At 41.6% G+C, this 16,948-nt stretch overlaps 1 protein-coding gene across 2 annotated transcripts in view; it reads right to left on the minus strand.

Annotated features, from left to right (window-relative positions):
• Positions 1-2,979: 2,979 nt before the first annotated feature.
• Positions 2,980-16,948, minus strand: part of WLS (Wnt ligand secretion mediator) — a 106,756-nt gene continuing 92,787 nt past the window's right edge. Inside the window, exons 12-13 of one of the 2 annotated variants that reach the window (XM_059924345.1) lie at positions 4,200-4,364; positions 3,833-3,923 (exon numbers count right to left, since the gene is read on the minus strand). In XM_059924345.1, the coding sequence (XP_059780328.1) occupies positions 4,213-4,364 (152 nt within the window). In that variant the 3' untranslated portion in view covers positions 3,833-3,923; positions 4,200-4,212. Of the gene's footprint in view, positions 3,924-4,199; positions 4,365-16,948 lie in introns of both variants that reach the window. The other variant, XM_059924346.1, reaches the window with a different exon arrangement.

Here is a 16,948-nt window from a genome sequence, read left to right on the forward strand (position 1 = left end):
CGTGAGAGAAACCACTTATTTCATTTTTATGGACGTCTTCTTCCCCTAAGGGGAAAATGTAGGACTAACACCTCGTGAACCCAACGGCTTAACCAACAGAAAACTGATTGTTTTCTACGGGAAATAGCAATTGTACCTTACTTGTTTGATGAATATAATCGTAAATTCTCTTATTTTTTAAAGGCAGATAGTTGGGGAATTTTATACTTCTTCTCCATAATATTCTTCAAAACTACTTTAAAAATTTAAGATAATTTGTAAAATGCATACATGGCCAATAATTAACTTTTGCTCTAGGTTGATAGTCCTTAATAAAGGCTTTTTCTCACCTCTTGAAGGGTTTCTTGACGTTTCCAACTGATTGAAAACAATTGTGTTCAACCTGCATTGTTGAAACCGAGAACTTCTTCAGCAGAACTCCAGGCTCATTTCATGTTCGTGGAGAAAACAGAACACACAGAGGGACAGGCTGCAACTTCTCTCCTTTTGACCTAAAGTTTCTCCTCTAACATCCATCGGTTATTTCTCTCCTGTCTCTGGATAGAAGTGACCTTTCACTCTTTCAAAGCTAACTCATCAGCTTGTGTCCTTTATCCCAAGTCTCTGACCTTCCTTGGGGCTTATGTTACTTCATCATTGTCTTGACTTCATGGCTGACTCTCACCTCTCAGAGTTTACAAGCTCAGTCCCATTCTCTCCCCAGACTCTGTTTCCTCCTGGACCACCGTCCTACCTCTTTCCTTCCCATCATGAGAACTCTAATGTCTGCCCTTGCCATGAGGTCCCACATATCCAAACCACCAAATCCAACAGGCCTTATTCAATCTTTAAATGCTGTTGAATCTCTCAGGGTATTGAACTTTTTTCCCTTGGGTCTGGTTCTTTCTTTGGCTTCTTTGACACCTTGCGTTCCTGTGAGTCATCTACCTCAGTTTCTTCCTCTCACCTCTTGAATGGGCTGTGCCCGGTTCATCACTCACAGCTATCTGACGCTTTGCTGTTCTGCCAAGCTGAACTTCATTCTCAATGATGATGGCTGCAAAGTCTCCTGCCCTGACTGGTCCGCTTCTTCTCTTATTTCCAACTGCTAGCTTGTCAATTCCTCCAGAAGATGGCTTTTAAAACCCAAAACTCCAAACTCCTCATCTGGCCCACTGTAATTCATCTTTTCTGATTGTGTGCCCAGCTCAAAATGGATTCTCCATTCTTTAGAAACTGATGTCAATCCACAGGGTACGCTGCTCGCAGCCACTTGACTTGGCTTCCTGATCACAGGTGATCTGCACAGGGGCAGACACCTGCCTGAGACTGAGCCGCTCACGCACCCTCCCCTAGTTTTGAAGCGAGAGAGACAAAGACTTGGACTAGTCAATGGTATTGTTTTAGGGGAAAGGTCCATGAATTCCTGGTGCTGGGTGCTCTCGGAAAGTTCTATTAAAGTCCCTCTTTTAGTTAAGCTTGCTAGACTTGGCTTCTAGTACTTACAGACCCTTAGGTAATAGATTCACTGATACTTCCTCTCCAAAAATCCCTAATTCTGTCAAGGGCCCTAACGTTCCCTCACCTAGGAGGGCTTGAACTTTGACTTTGCTCTTGCTTTTCATGAGGTCCACATTCAGAATGCTCAGACCTTGCTGGTTTTATCTCCAAAATTAATCCCCTCTTCTCCATGTCCTCTACTGTTGCCCTGGTTCCAGGCTTTGTGATCTTTTTTGCTGGGCTTGTCCAGCCTTTCTGTTGCTCCAGCAGTAACTCTGATCATATCACTTTTCTGCCTAAAACTCTAGGCTCAGTCTGATAGCTCTTCCCACAGCATTAAGGACCCTTCTCATTCTGGCTCACAGATGCATGGGGCCCATCTTCTGCTATATCCACTCCTTTTATGTGCCAGTCAGGCCTGATGACCAGCCTTGTCCAAACATTCTCTATTCTTCACTTCCTCTATGAGTTTTTACTGTTGTTCCCTTTGTCCTTCAGCCCTTGTAAAATCTTACTTCTTCTTCTTTAAGGCCTATCTCAGGCCTTTTCCCCATCTCCTTAGGAGAAACTCTCCCTCCATCCTCTGGGGCAGATTACTTGTTGTGTTTTAAGTTCATCTTCCCTTCCAGACTGTGAGGCATGGGCTACATTTAATTCCTGGCATCACAGTGGTCGATCAGAAGTGGATGTTGACTGCATTGGATTAAACATCATCAAATGTTTACCAGGACAGGAAAAGGCCTGAGAGAAAAGCCAAAGCCATAGTATTTCCTCCCATCACTGTTTTCCATGGATTTAGCCAAAATCAGGGAAAAGAAAGGATGGAGAAGGAGTGCCGAGTAGGCGAATTAAATGGATTGTGCCCCAAACCTCCAGGCATCAATGTCTGAAAAACAGGACACTCACAAAATTGTCTTTAAAATCCAGAAAGAACATAGTTATACAGCTTCAGAGTTTAAAATGCATTTCCATACACATTAACTGACTTAATTTGCACTGCCAACCCGTGAAGCAGTTAAAGTTTATGAATGCCAGTTTGTAGGTGAGGGAACAGCCAGGTCAGGTGGCTTCAACAAGGTCATGCTATGTAATAAATGTTGGGCCTCTGCTAGGAAACTCTGCCTTCTAATCTCAGATCCAGTATTCTTTCTCTCTGCTGCACCATGTTGTCTCTCCAATGGCAGAGTTAAAATACAATGAAACAGGCTATCTGGGGAAGTGGGCATAGGTAGGAGGGTCATAATTTACTTCTAAATCATGTACATTTCCCCCCCACCCTTTCTGTCACACATGCCAGCCTAGGTAGGTTAACCATCCAGTGAAGAAAATGTTACCCTATTTCCAGAAATATATAACACCCCCAAACACTTTGATTTGATGGCAAAATATTTTAATTTTTCATAGAGCTGTTTCCCCCCTACCTCATAGACGCAACACGGAAAAGAATCTGCATGCACGTGTTCTGGCTGAGCATGAGGGCGAGATGTGCATATACATATATGCATATACATACAGGTTTATTTAAATGATCGGATCTACACTTTCGGAGGCTGTTTGAAGCATCTTATCAAAAGAAAACACATTTTAAGCAAGAGGTTAAAAAAGCTTTTCAGACCCAGAGGCCATTTAATACGATAAATCCTACTTGGGTAGTTTAGCAAACATTTTTTAAAACCCACATCCAACAGACTGGTTAGTATTGAATATACAGATTTGGTTTCAAAGCTGAAATGCCCCTGGTGTAACAGATCTTCTCATGAAATTCAGTTATTTTATATTATGCCATAAAAAATAAGGGCACATATCTATTGACAACTTAAATATTAACTCGATAGGCTACTTGGTGATATAAATAGGGGGAAAAAAAAGTGGTCATGGACTAGGAGAAAGAAGACTATGACACCAGCCCATCTCGGACAGCAAAGAATGTTAAACTCTATCCTAGAATCTAAAACAGGAAAAAAAAGAATCAAATATTCCACTCCATATAGACCCCATCTGGCCCAAACCATCCCCCAAGGAGTGCACCCCCAACACATGAGGTTTACTAACCACCTGCTACAGCTGTTACTATGTCACTAATTAACAATGATCACAGAACATGTGTCATACCAGAGGGTTTGTTATCATACACAATGCATTAGTGGCTGCAGGAATCTCCCTCCAAGAGTTACCATCAGAAGGCAAGCTGACAAACATCCACACTGCTGGTCCAAGTAAACCACAGCTAAGAGACAGCGCATTCATTTGCACGTGGAGCTCTCTGGCACGCTCCCCACTCTAGTTAGAGGGGCTGGGGCGTGGGGGACAGTCCCAGCCGGGTGCTGCAGCCTCCTACTCCTGGGCCTCCTTGCGGGTCAACTTGTAGATCTCGGTGGGTCCATCCACGTGGGTGATAGTGGTGGTGAGCTGGAGTTCTTCCCCACTGTGGACACCCAGATCGCCTGAAACAGGGTTTTTGGTGTTAGATGTGATCAAGGAGAAAGCTGGGATTCGTCTCAGTAACAACCGCCCAACGCCAGAGCTCTTTCACATTCTGAGCTTAGAGAAAAAACCAGGGCACAGACACCTAAAACTAGGGCTGACTCCCACCCTTTGCACTCGGACTTGCCAGTAATTTCTTAGCATTTCCATCTCCCAGAGAAGACATTTTAATGATAGATGAGTCAGCTTACTGCCTACATTATTCGTAATAATTATTAACATTTAATAGAGCTTACTTTGTGCCTGACGCTATTCTTGATGCTTTATACGTGATGGTTGAAATTTGTCAAATGCGTCTTCTGCATCTATTGACACGACCATGCGGTTTTTGCCGTATTTAATCCTCACGAGAGCCCTCCGAGGCAGGAACTCTGGTCTTGCCAGCTTTACAGGTGAGGAAGCTGGGAAGGGGGGTCAGGAAGAGGAGCAGACACACGATGGAGCCGGGAACTAGGCCAAGGAAGGTAGGTCTGACTCCAAAATCGCATACACATTCGCTGTGAATAATTTACAAAGCAGCTACGGCCATGTGAAGGTAAAGAAGACCTGCCTATATTTACCAACAGATTGGACAGGGCACTACGTGTAATGCTTTTAGGAATAATTAGGGGTTTTCTCCTCCAGGAAAAAAGCATAAGAAACGTGCTCTGAATTTTCTGTTGCCCCCAGGATTCTACACAACATCAGTGTTCTGGAGTCATCACCAGTGGACAAAGGTATTCCTCTGCTAAAATGGAATAATGTGGCCTCTTCTCAACTAGCAGGAGAAAAATAAGTTTCTGTGTTAAACCCTTAAAGTCTGCTACCTGACGTAAGACCATCAAGTGAATATATAGTTGGCAAAGGGAAAACGAAAAACACCAAGACCCAATGGTTCTCAATTAAGACTGTATATGGGGTGCACACGTACAGGCATATTTGCAGAGAGGGGTGCTGGAGAACAAAAGGTTAAGGTTATGTCTGGGATTTTTCTTTTACTTACATTGTACACATATGATTTCATAGTTTCTGGAATTGAAATTTTTCCTACTTCAAAGCATGGAATTAAACACACAAGCGCTGTTTTCAATTGGGATTCCATACTATTACTTAGAAGAAAGCTCTGGCCCAACTAATATCTTGTCACTAGTTTAGGAATTGCTAGGCGTCCATTAATCTGATGGCCTTAGGACCCTAGGGGTCACCCAACTCACTGGCCCTGCAGGCTGCTTGGCTGATGCCCTTCATGTGTGCCACGGGGTATTCGTTTTTCACTGTAGACCCTCAGCAGCTGTGCAACTAAATCAGTCTTATGAAATGCTGGAATTGCAGCTCTCTACCCAGGAGAATCTTTAGTCCCAGAAGCAGGGTCATTGGCTGTTGCAGAGACTGTTAATAGCAATTTGGGGCTGTCCTAGCAAGTGTCCTATCCAAGGACAGGGGGCAGAGCAGGTACCAAAGGGGTATCAGCCCAGACTCCAATGCTACGGCCCTCGGCATGCACCAATAGGGTGGAAAGGCTGCTTAAAGGCTTTACACAGAGCTGCCTGGGGCCACGTGGAACCATTAATTATACAATGAGCGAGTTTTCCCAGGTCAGTAACTTACATTCTCGCTGCTGCAAATTCTAGTCCTCTCCTCAGTCAAGAACGGGCTTAAGCCTCAGATTTCTTGGTCAAAGCTAGTTCTGGATTTGCATATCTGGGTGAGCCAACCAAAACTTCAAAGCCGATTTCCTGATCTGCATGTCTGAGAGTCATCAAAATTTCAAAGAGAGTCCTGAGCACCCCAGTAGACCCATTAGTACCTCCAAGTGTTTACCTAATGAATCCCTTTCACTGAAGACTTCATAGAAATAGACACTAGATTGTAATTCTACTCAGGTTTTGAACCAAAGGCACCAATTATTTAAGCTTAAAATGTGATTCCAATTAGCAGGTCCTGGAAAATGTGTATAACGGTACAGATCACATCACGTGAAAAAACAGCCAAAATTACTTGGGCTTTTTAATTTTAACAGGTACATATATTATAGTGCTTGTCCTATGTCTGACTCCACTCTAAACACTTTACAAATATTTATGCATTTAATCCTCATTACCAGCCCTTTGAGAGAGGTACTATTTCATCATTTCCATTCTTTTGAAGAAGAAACTGAGGCACAGAGAGGTCAAGTAACTTTCCCAAGACCCAAGTTGATAAATAGTGATGTGGGGTTGAAACCGGAGCAATGAGGTTCCTCAACCTTAGGTTATGCTGACTCTGTGTAAATATTCAAGTTTCCAACACCCATTGAGACTGCTGGTGAAGTACAAATCCACATGCAATACGTTACTGTCATAGATATATATATATATATATATATATACAGCAATTTGGATGAATTGTTCAGCATATTAATTTTGCATTTGCATCTGATGAAAGGAAGTTTATAGCACACAGCATCAGTGCACTGATAGTAAGGAGAGCTATTATTTATAAGTATTTACCATATGCACTTTTAGGGGCTTAGTGTGCCCTGTATTTCCTAATAAGATGTGAAGACACCAAGGCTCAAATAGGCAATGAATTTCTCTAATGTGACCAGGCTTGCTCCCAGCAGAGCCGGAATGAGGACCTGGATCAATGAGACTCTGGCTAGGAAAATCCATGATTCATGTGTGGTTTCATTGTACCTTGAAGACCAACATTTTCCCCTTAGGGAACGGATGGGAAAATGACAGTGACATAGCAGGAGTAGGTATCCCGCCATTTGTCTCCAAACTCCACAGACTTCCTCTTCTGCCAAGGTCTCACTCCATCTGCTACCCTCCCTCTCTCAGCTCCAGTGCACAAACATGTTCAAAGTCTCTTCCCTTCCAAGACAACAAAACAAAACAAACCCTTCTGAAAATGTGATATGTTTCTTATTAGGGGGTAGGGGCAGAATAAATGGAAAAGAATAAATTATGAAAGGAAAAGATTTCTTCAGTTTGCAGTAAGTCTCTTTTCCTACTTATGATGTCAGTTCATCTCAGCTAATTAACAATAAGATGAAGGCTTGTTTCTAACCATTGTGAAATGAGACCAATCTCTGCCATGGGATTTAATCTCAAAGGACTATCAATAGATCCACATCTATCGTATGACATCCACAGATATGCAGCTGCTGCTTGATTTTAACTGCTGGAATGCATACTGGGGATGCAGAAAGCTACATAAACTGCACTCTAATGATATAATGATGAGCACAGCTTCCTAAGACTGGCAGCATTTTAATGACAATTATTTGTGTAAATATGGCTACTTTAGTCAAAGAAGGGAAACTTCTAATTTAATTCCAAGGCTGTTTCACAGAATTTGGGAGAGATCCACATTCTTCTAATATTAATAAGGGCTACCTAATTCTGTCCTCACAACCACTAAGGCAAATTAATAACCTCATTACCCAGATGTGGAAGTCAGAAAGCTCTCACACTATGAGTTTGTATTTATTTCTTGAGGTCATACACAGTATACATTGGAGCCAGGATTCCAAACCATCTGTGTCTACCTCCAAAGATTATGTTCTTTCTATAACACTCCTGACCTTTCTGTGGAATTTTTTACAGTCCCACAACAAACCTCTTCCCATTTTCACCTTCAAAGCTGAGCTCAAATGATAACTCTCTGTAATGATATCCCTGGTTCATGGCAAAATGAGAAAATCAAGGAGAGCGTATTGTTTGTAAAGCTAAATTATTTCCATGCCAAGGACTGTTGTTTACTCTACAATTATATCCTTTCTACATTTTGGGTGTTAACAAAATACTGGATGGTAGGTTTTCTAAATATTTAAAAATAAAAAAATTTTTTTTTAAAGAATGTAAATCACCAGCACAGTATCTGCTATGTAATAAGTGATCATTAAAAACACCCACCAATACTTCCTCACATGGGCCGGTCCAGCTCCTCCCTGCTCTGCTCTGCTCTACATGGCTCATCTAGCCCAGCACCCCAGCACTGGAATTCCCCACTGGGGTTTAGGGACAAACACTCAGCTAGAAAACACGTGTGCTTTGGGATGACTCAGCCTTTGTGATCCCTTCTGGGGGATAAGGCAGAGTGGCCTTGGTAGGAAGGGTTCAGGGATCTCTCAATCCCTTTCAACGATCAGATTGGTTTATACCAGGCTTGAAGTGAGCCGTTTCCCATCTACCTCCAAGGTACCTCCAGACACTCAGTGCCAGGCACCTCTAAGGAGGGGAACAATAAATCCCAGACATTCTGCATGAAATCTTAGCGTCGTAGTTTGAATTGTACCTCCCCGCCAATCCATTTGTTGAAGTCCTAATTCCCAGTACCTCAGAATGTGACTGTATTTGGACACAGGGTCTTTAAAGAGGTGATTAAGTTAAAATGAAGTCATTAGGGTGAACCCTGATCCAATATAACCATAATATCTCCTTCTGAGAAAAAAAGAGATGAGGATACAGACATGCACAGAGGGAAGACCATGTGAAGACACAGGCTATCAAGACCCACTTCAGAATCTGAGTCCAGCCCTGGAGGGAAGACCGATTCCATCGCTACACACAGACATCAAGGGGAAGCCAGCCTGGCCATGGGTAGGTGCGTGTCACTTAACACACAAGCAGGGGAAAGATCTGCAACAAAAGGCAGCCACTGTCAAAGCCTCATGACTCAAACCAAACATTTACTGAGGCAACAAAAGCCAAAGCCACCTTTCCTGTGAAACAAGCAGCAGGAGACCTCAGAAGCCTCCAGAAGCAAAACTGACACTGAACGGTAGCTACCAAGACACAGGGCCTGGGGTTGCTGCTGTGGCTTCCAGCAGAAAGAATGTATCAGACAGAAGACATTTAGTGGGAATAGAAATAGAAAGGAACCTGTTGGCACTTAGAGTGTCTCCTGTTCCCTCTGTCATAGTCATCCAGTCAGGAATTCCATTTCTCATTTTTTTCTAAAACCTTCTGATAAGAATTTTATAAACGAAATAACACAAAAATGAAAGCTAGTATCAATAACTGACTTCATAAGCAACCCCAACTTTTTTTCCCTACATGAACTGGTGACTGAGGGGATGTGGACAGTGTGTCCTGTGTGCAGGGCATCAATGGTGTACCCCTGAGAGATGAAGCCTTTGCTCCAGGCTAAGGGTTAACATCAGCCTGTGTTGCAGTTTGTTTCTGCCTGGGAAGACATCCAGAATGATTCGCAGATTGATTATGCAAACAGGTAAAAGGAAAAGCTTTAATGAAAAGGCATCAGGAGCACGGCAGAAAATGTGAATGGTCCTTGAAAGAGAAGGTCTAAAGTATCTTTGCTAAATTAAAAAAAAAAAAGTATATGTATATCTATATATGTATACACATATATACATATATACACATAAAATGATTATATGTAAACAGATACATATGTATACATTGATAGTCTCTCTCTATATTTTTAACACATTAAAAACTATTCAGTTTTGGGGCTTCCCTGGTGGTGCAGTGGTTGAGAATCTGCCTGCCAATGCAGGGGACACGGGTTCGAGCCCTGGTCTGGGAAGATCCCACATGCCGCGGAGCAACTAAGCCCGTGTGCCACAACTACTGAGCCTGCGCGTCTGGAGCCCGTGCTCCGCAACAAGAGAGGCCGCTACAGTGAGAGGCCCGCGCACCGCGATGAAGAGTGGTCCCCACTTGCTGCAACTAGAGAAAGCCCTCACACAGAAACGAAGACCCAACACAGCCATAAATGAATGAATAAATAAATAAATGAATAAAAAAAAAAAAAAAAAATTAAAAAAAAAAAAAAAAAAACTATTCAGTTTTATTAATTAACGTATATTAAGTACACACATAGTCTAAATAAAGCCTTTCAAAATCCACTGTATGATTCTCAATCAAAATACAGATTACACGCATTCAAAAACATTCCTGTTCTTCTGATATAAGAATCTGAGAATTGGGATCTCTATGGTTTACAAAACTAAGGGTAATCGTTTAGTAAACATGGACGGAAATTAATTTTACGACCATATATATATATAGACTGACTTGAATGTGTTTACACCAACGCTGCAGCTATGGTGGATCAACCGACAGTTAGGAACCTGGAGCACCATGCCCTTGCGGCACCACTCAGCCGCTGACAACATGAAAACATTCTGGCTTGGACACCCTGGCTGGAGTTGTCCCGCCACGTCCCACGTTTCAGGAGGCAGAGGAGGAAGTCTTGTCTCCTAGATCAGACTACTAGCTCTGTGAGAGCAAGCATGAGTCTTTGTCACTCATCCTCTCAAACCCAGCACAGTGCGAAGCAGTGAGGCGCTCACTGGTTCATTTTTAAGGCTCATTTTCCGAGCCACGCGATAAACAGAATCATGTGAGAGAAAATATTCTTTGGAAACTGACCCTTTCTCAAACCTGCTGCCTGCTTTGTTTCTCTCTGTCCATTCCTTGACCAAAAGGGAGAAGCAAAAGTCTGTGCTCTCTGCTTTCATTTCCTTCCTATCCACTCCCCCTCCACACACACACACACACACACACACACACACACACACACATTTCTCGGCATCTCTCTCCATGTCCCAAACAAAACAACACTTCTCAATGGTTCTTTCTCTTTCCGTAGCCCCTCTGGCCTCTGCTGCATCACAAACTGCTTGCCAAGTTCCTGGAAATGAGCTTTCTCCAGAGCTCCACTCAGGATCCATCTCACGAAGGCAAGAAGAGCCACACATCTAGGATTCATTCTCCATAGCAAGAGATCCAAATTCTTGGCTCTGGACCTTAAAAGCTAGAGTGGGGAGGGAGTCCAAGCCATTTAAAAATAAAAACTTTCCACAAGAAAAGAAAAGGAGCATGGGAAGGCTGAGAAAGGAGGAGGAATTCCATCCAGAGAGTCGGAGAATTTAAAAATACAGTGTAGGGCGGTGTGGGAAGACAAGGAGTTTGCGTCTCCTCACAACTTGGGCACCGGCAGGATGCTGGTGGGGGACCTCGAAGCCCAAGGTGACAGGAGGAACCCCCAAGCGAACTGGTAGGACGTGGGGGGACTGAGGAAGGAGGAGAAGTGGAGGCCAGATAGGACCAGTGCCCTTGAGGGGTGACTGAGAGGGGGAAGGGGTTTAGCCTTGGAAGCTTGGATCAGGGGGAGCACGCCCAGCGCATCCCCTGCCCAATCGTCCAGAGAAGTCTGCCTGACTCTTGGGCCAGGTCCTACACCCTCAGAGGCCCACTCCAGGCTGCGTGGGTCTTGGGGGCAAAGGAGGGAGACCGGGAGGAGATCAGGAGAGGCGGGCAGGTGGGGGCCTCCAGGACCAGAGTGGAAGAGGAGCACAGGGCGTTGGCCCCACCCACTCGAGCCCGGGAAACCTACTGAGCTCCCAGGTGGGGTCCCCAGTGCTCTGAGACCAGAGGCGGGAAGCACGCCTGGGCCCCTTCTGTTCCATTGAGCCTAAGCCCCACCCCCAACACCCCCAGGGCCTTTTCCAGTCCTGTGGGTCCTAAGCATAGGGCCCACCCACTGCCCAAACTCCACCCCTGCTTAGGCCTCACCCTCCATAGCCAAGGCCTTTTCTACCTTTTCTTCTTTTCTCCTCCTCTTTTTTACTATTGTGGTTCTGTTTTGCCTTCCAGTTGTTGTTTCATCTCTATTTTTATTTTTACGTTCTTTCTAACATATCTGTTAATTTCTTAGTATAATTTTATTTTTTACTTTGTTATTATTCTCCCCATTTTTTTTTTGGCTGCTCCGGGCAGCTTGTGGGATCTTGGTTCACGAGCTGGGGGTCTGGCCGAAGATCCTGCGGTGGGAGCTCTGAGTCTGAACCACTGGACTAACAGAGAACCTCAGACTCCAGGGAATATTCATCAGAGTGAGGTCTCCCAGAGGTCCTCATCTCAGCACCAAGACCGAGCTCTACCCAACAGCCTACAAACTTCAGTGTTGGAACAACACTCAGGCCAAACAACCAGTAAGACAGGAACACAATCCCACTCATCAAAAAAAAAAAAAAAAAATGAGACAGCAAAAAATATGTCACAGATGAAGGAGCAAGGTAAAAACCTATAAGACCAAATAAATGAAGAGGAAATAGGCAATCTACCTGAAAAAGAATTCAGAGTAATGATAATAAAGATGATCCAGAATCTCAGAAATAGAATGGAGGCACAGATTGAGAAAATACAAGAAATGTTTAAGAAAGATCTAGAAGAACTAAAGAACAAACAAACACAGATGAACAACACAATAACTGAAATGAAAAATACACTAGAAGGAACCAGTAACAGAATATAACTGAGGCACAGGAACGAATAAGTGAGCTGGAAGACAGAAGGGTGGAAATACCTGCCGAGGAGCAGAATAAAGAAAAAAGAAAGAAAAGAATTGAAGACAATCTCAGAGACTGCTGGGACAACACTAAACGCACCAACATTCAAATTATAGGGGCCCCAGAAGAAGAAGAGAAAAAGAACGGGTCTGAGGAAATATTTGAAGAGATTATAGTGGAAAACTTCCCTAACATGGGAAAGGAAATAGTCACCCAAGTCCAAGAAGCACAGAGAGTCCCATCCAAGATAAACCCCAAGAGAAACACATCAAACCACATATTTATCAAACTAACAAAAATAAAATTCAAAGAAAAAATATTAAAAGCAGCAAGAGAAAAACAAAAAATAACATACAAAGGAAATCCCATAAGGTTATCAGCTGACTTTTCAGCAGAAACTCTACAGGCCATAAGGGAGTGGCAGGATATACTTTAAGTGATGAAAGAGAAAAACCTACAACCAAGATTACTCTACCCAGCAAGGATCTCATTCAGATTCGATGGAGAAATCAAAAGCTTTTCAGACAAGCCAAAGCTAAGAGAATTCAAAACCACCAAACCAGCTTTACAACAAATGCTAAAGAAACTTCTCTAGGCAGGAAACACAAGAGAAGAAAAAGACCCACAAAAACAAACCCAAAACAATTAAGAAAATGGTAATAGGAACATACATATCGATAATAACCTTGAACATAAATGGATTAAATGCCCCAGCCAAAAGACACAGACTGGCTAAATGGATACAAAAACAAGACCCATATATATGCCTGTCTACAAGAGACCCACTTCAGACCTAGGGACACATACAGACTGAAAGTGAAGGGATGGAAAAAGATATTCCATGCAAATGGAAATCACAAGAAAGCTGGAGTAGCAATATGCATATCAGATAAAATAGACTTTAAAATAAAGACTGTTACAAGAGATAAGGAAGGACACTACATAATGATCAAGGGATCAATCCAAGAAGAAGATATAACAATTATAAATGTTTAGGCACCTAACATAGGGTGCATAAACCCACCTCAAGACATAAGGCCAATGTTAACAACCATGAAAGGGGAAATTGACAGTAACACAATAATAGTAGGGCACTTTAACACCCTACTTACACCAAAGGACAGATCATCCAAACAGAAAATAAATAAGGAAACACAAGCTTTAGATGACACAATAGACCAGATAGATTTAATTGATATTTATAGAACATTCCACCCGAAAGTTGCAGAATACACTTTCTTCTCAAGTAGACACAGAACATTCTCCAGGATAGATCACCTCTTGGGTCACAAATCAAGCCTCGATAAATTTAAGAAAATTGAAATCATCAAGCATCTTTTCTGACCACAACGCTATGACACTGGAAATCAATTACAGGAAAAAAACTGTAAAAACCACAAATACATGGAGGCTAAACAGTGAGATACTAAAAAACCAAGAGATCACTGAGGAAATCAAAGAAGAAATTAAAAAATACACAGAAACAAATGACAATGAAAACATGATGACCCAAAACCTATGGAACACAAAAGCAGTTCGAAGAGGGAGGTTTATAGCAATTCAATCTCACCTCAAGAAACAAGAAAAAACTCAGATAAACTATCTAACCCTAGACCTAAAGCAATTAGAGAAAGAAGAACAAAAATACCCCAAAGTTAGCAGAAGGAAAGAAATCATAAAGATCAGATCAGAAATAAAAGAAAAAGAAATGAAGGAAACAATAGCAAGTCAATAAAATTAAAAGCTGGTACTTTGAGAAGATAAACAAAATTGATAAACCCTTAGCCAGACTCATCAAGAAAAAAGGGGAGAGGGCGCAAATCAATAAAATTAGAAATGAAAAAGGAGAAATCACAACTGACACCACAGAAATACAAAGGATTATAAGACACTACTACAAACTATATGCCAATAAAATGGACAACCATGAAGAAATGGACAAATTCTTGGAAAGGTACAATTTTCCAAGACTGAACCAGGAAGAATTAGAAAATATAAACAGACCTATCACAAGTAATGAAATTGAAACTGTAATTAAAACTCCTCCAACAAACAAAAATCCAGGACCAGATGGCTTCACAGGCAAATTCTATCAAACACTTAGAGAAGAGCTAACACTGATTCTTCTCAAACTCTTCCAAAAAATTGCAGGGGGAGGAACACTCCCAAATTCATCTACAAAGCTACCATCACTCTGATACCAAAACCAGAAAAAGATATTACAAAAAAAGAAAATTATAGACCAATATCACTGATGAACATAGACGCAAAAATCCTGAACAAAATACTAGCAAACAGAATCCAGCAACACATTAAAAGGGTCATACACCATGATCAAGTGGGATTTATCCCAGGGATGCAAGGATTCTTCAGTATATGCAAATCAATCAATGTGATACACCATATTAACAAATTGAAGAATAAAAACTATATGATCACCTCAATAGATGCAGAAAAAGCCTTTGACAAAATTCAACACCCATTTATGATAAAAACTCTCCAGAAAATGGACACAGAGGGAACCTAACTCAACATAATAAAGGCCACATATTACAAAGCCACAGCAAACATCATACTCAGTGGTGAAAAACTGAAAGCATTTCTATTAAGATCTGGAACAAGACAAGGATGTCCACTCTCACCACTCTTATTCAACATAGTTTTGGAAGACCTAGCCACAGCAATCAGAGAAGAAAAAGAAATAAAAGGAATACAAATGGGAAAAGAAGAAATAAAACTGTCACTGTTTGCAGATGACATGACACTATACATAGAAAATCCTAAAGATGCCACCAGAAAACTACTAGAACTAATCAATGAATTTGGTAAGGTTGCAGGATACAAAATTAATGCACAGAAATCTCTGGTATTCCTATACACTAACAACAAAAAATCAGAAAGAGAAATTAAGGAAACAATCCCATTTACCATTACAACAAAAAGAATAAAATACCTAGGAATAAACCTGCCTAAGGAGGCGAAAGACTTGTACTCAGACAACAATAAAACACTGATGAAAGAAATCAAAGATGACATAAACAGATGGAGAAATACACCATGTTCTTGGATTGGAAGAATCAATATTGTCAAAATGACTACACTACCCAAAGCAATCTAGAGATTCAATGCAATCCCTATCAAATTACCAATGGCATTCTTCAGAGAATTAGAACAAAAAATTTTACAGTTTGGAAACACAAAAGACCCCGAATAGCCAAAGCAATCTTGAGAAAGAAAAACGGAGCTGGAGGAATCAGGCTCCCTGACTTCAAATTATACTACAAAGCTACAGTAATCAAGACAGTACGGTACTGGCATAAAAACAAAAATATAGATCAATGGTACAGGATAGAAAGTCCAGAGATAAACCCATGCACATATGGCCACCTAATTTACGACAAGGGAGGCAAGAATATACAATGGAGAAAAGGCAGCCTCTTCAATAAGTGGTGCTGGGAAAACTGGACAGCTACATGTAAAAGAATGAAATTAGAACACTCCCTAACACCATACACAAAAATAAACTCCAAATGGATTAAAGACCTAAATGTAAGACCAGACACTATAAAACTTAGAGGAAAACACAGGAAAAACACTCTTTGACATAAACCACAGCAAGATCTTTTTTCACCCACCTCCTAGAGTAATGAAAATAAAAACAAAAATAAACAAATGGGACCTAATTCAACTTAAAAGCTTTTGCACAGCAAAGGAAACCATAAACAAAGTGAAAAGCCAACCCTCAGAATGGGAGAAAATATTTGCAAATGAAACAACGGACAAAGGATCAATCTCCAAACTATACAAACAGCTCATGGAGCTCAATATCAAAAAAACAAACAATCCAATTTAAAAATGCACGGAAGACCTAAATAGACATTTCACCAGAGAAGACATACAGATGGCCAAGAGGCAAATGAAAAGATGCTCAACATCACTAATTATTAGAGAAATGCAAATCCAAACTACAATGAGTTTTCACCTCACACCAGTCATAATGGCCATCATCAAAAAATCTAGAAACAGTAAATGCTGGAAAGGGTGTAGTGTAAAGGGAACCCTCCTGCACTGTTGGTGGGAATGTAAATTGATACAGTCACTACGGAGAACAGTATGGAGGTTCCTTAAAAAACTAAAAATAGAACTACCATATGACCCAGCAATCCCACTACTGGGCATATACCCTGAGAAAACCATAATTCAAAAAGAGTCATGTACCACAGTGTTCATTGCAGCACTATTTACAATACCCAGGACATGGAAGCAACCTAAATGTCCATCGACAGATGAATGGATAAAGAAGATGTGGCACACATATACAATGGAATATTACTCAGCCATAAAAAGGAACAAAACTGAGTTATTTGTAGTGAGGTGGATGGACCTAGAGTCTGTCATACAGAGTGAAGTAAGTCAGGAAGAGAAAAACAAATACCATATGCTAACGCATCTATATGGAATCTAAAAAAAACAACAACATAAAAATGGTACTGATGAACTTAGTGGCAGGGCAGTAACAAAGACGTAGACATAGAGAATGGACTTGAGGACACGGAGGGGAGGGGGAAGCCTTGGCGAAGTGAGAGTAGCATGGACATATATACACTACCAAATGTGAAATAGTTAGCTAGTGGGAAGCAGCAGCATAGCACAGGGAGAGCAGCTCGGTGCTTTGTTATGACCTAGAGCGGTGGGATAGGG

The sequence above is a fragment of the Balaenoptera ricei genome, chromosome 1, assembly GCF_028023285.1.
Source record: "Balaenoptera ricei isolate mBalRic1 chromosome 1, mBalRic1.hap2, whole genome shotgun sequence".
Taxonomy (NCBI): domain Eukaryota; kingdom Metazoa; phylum Chordata; class Mammalia; order Artiodactyla; family Balaenopteridae; genus Balaenoptera; species Balaenoptera ricei.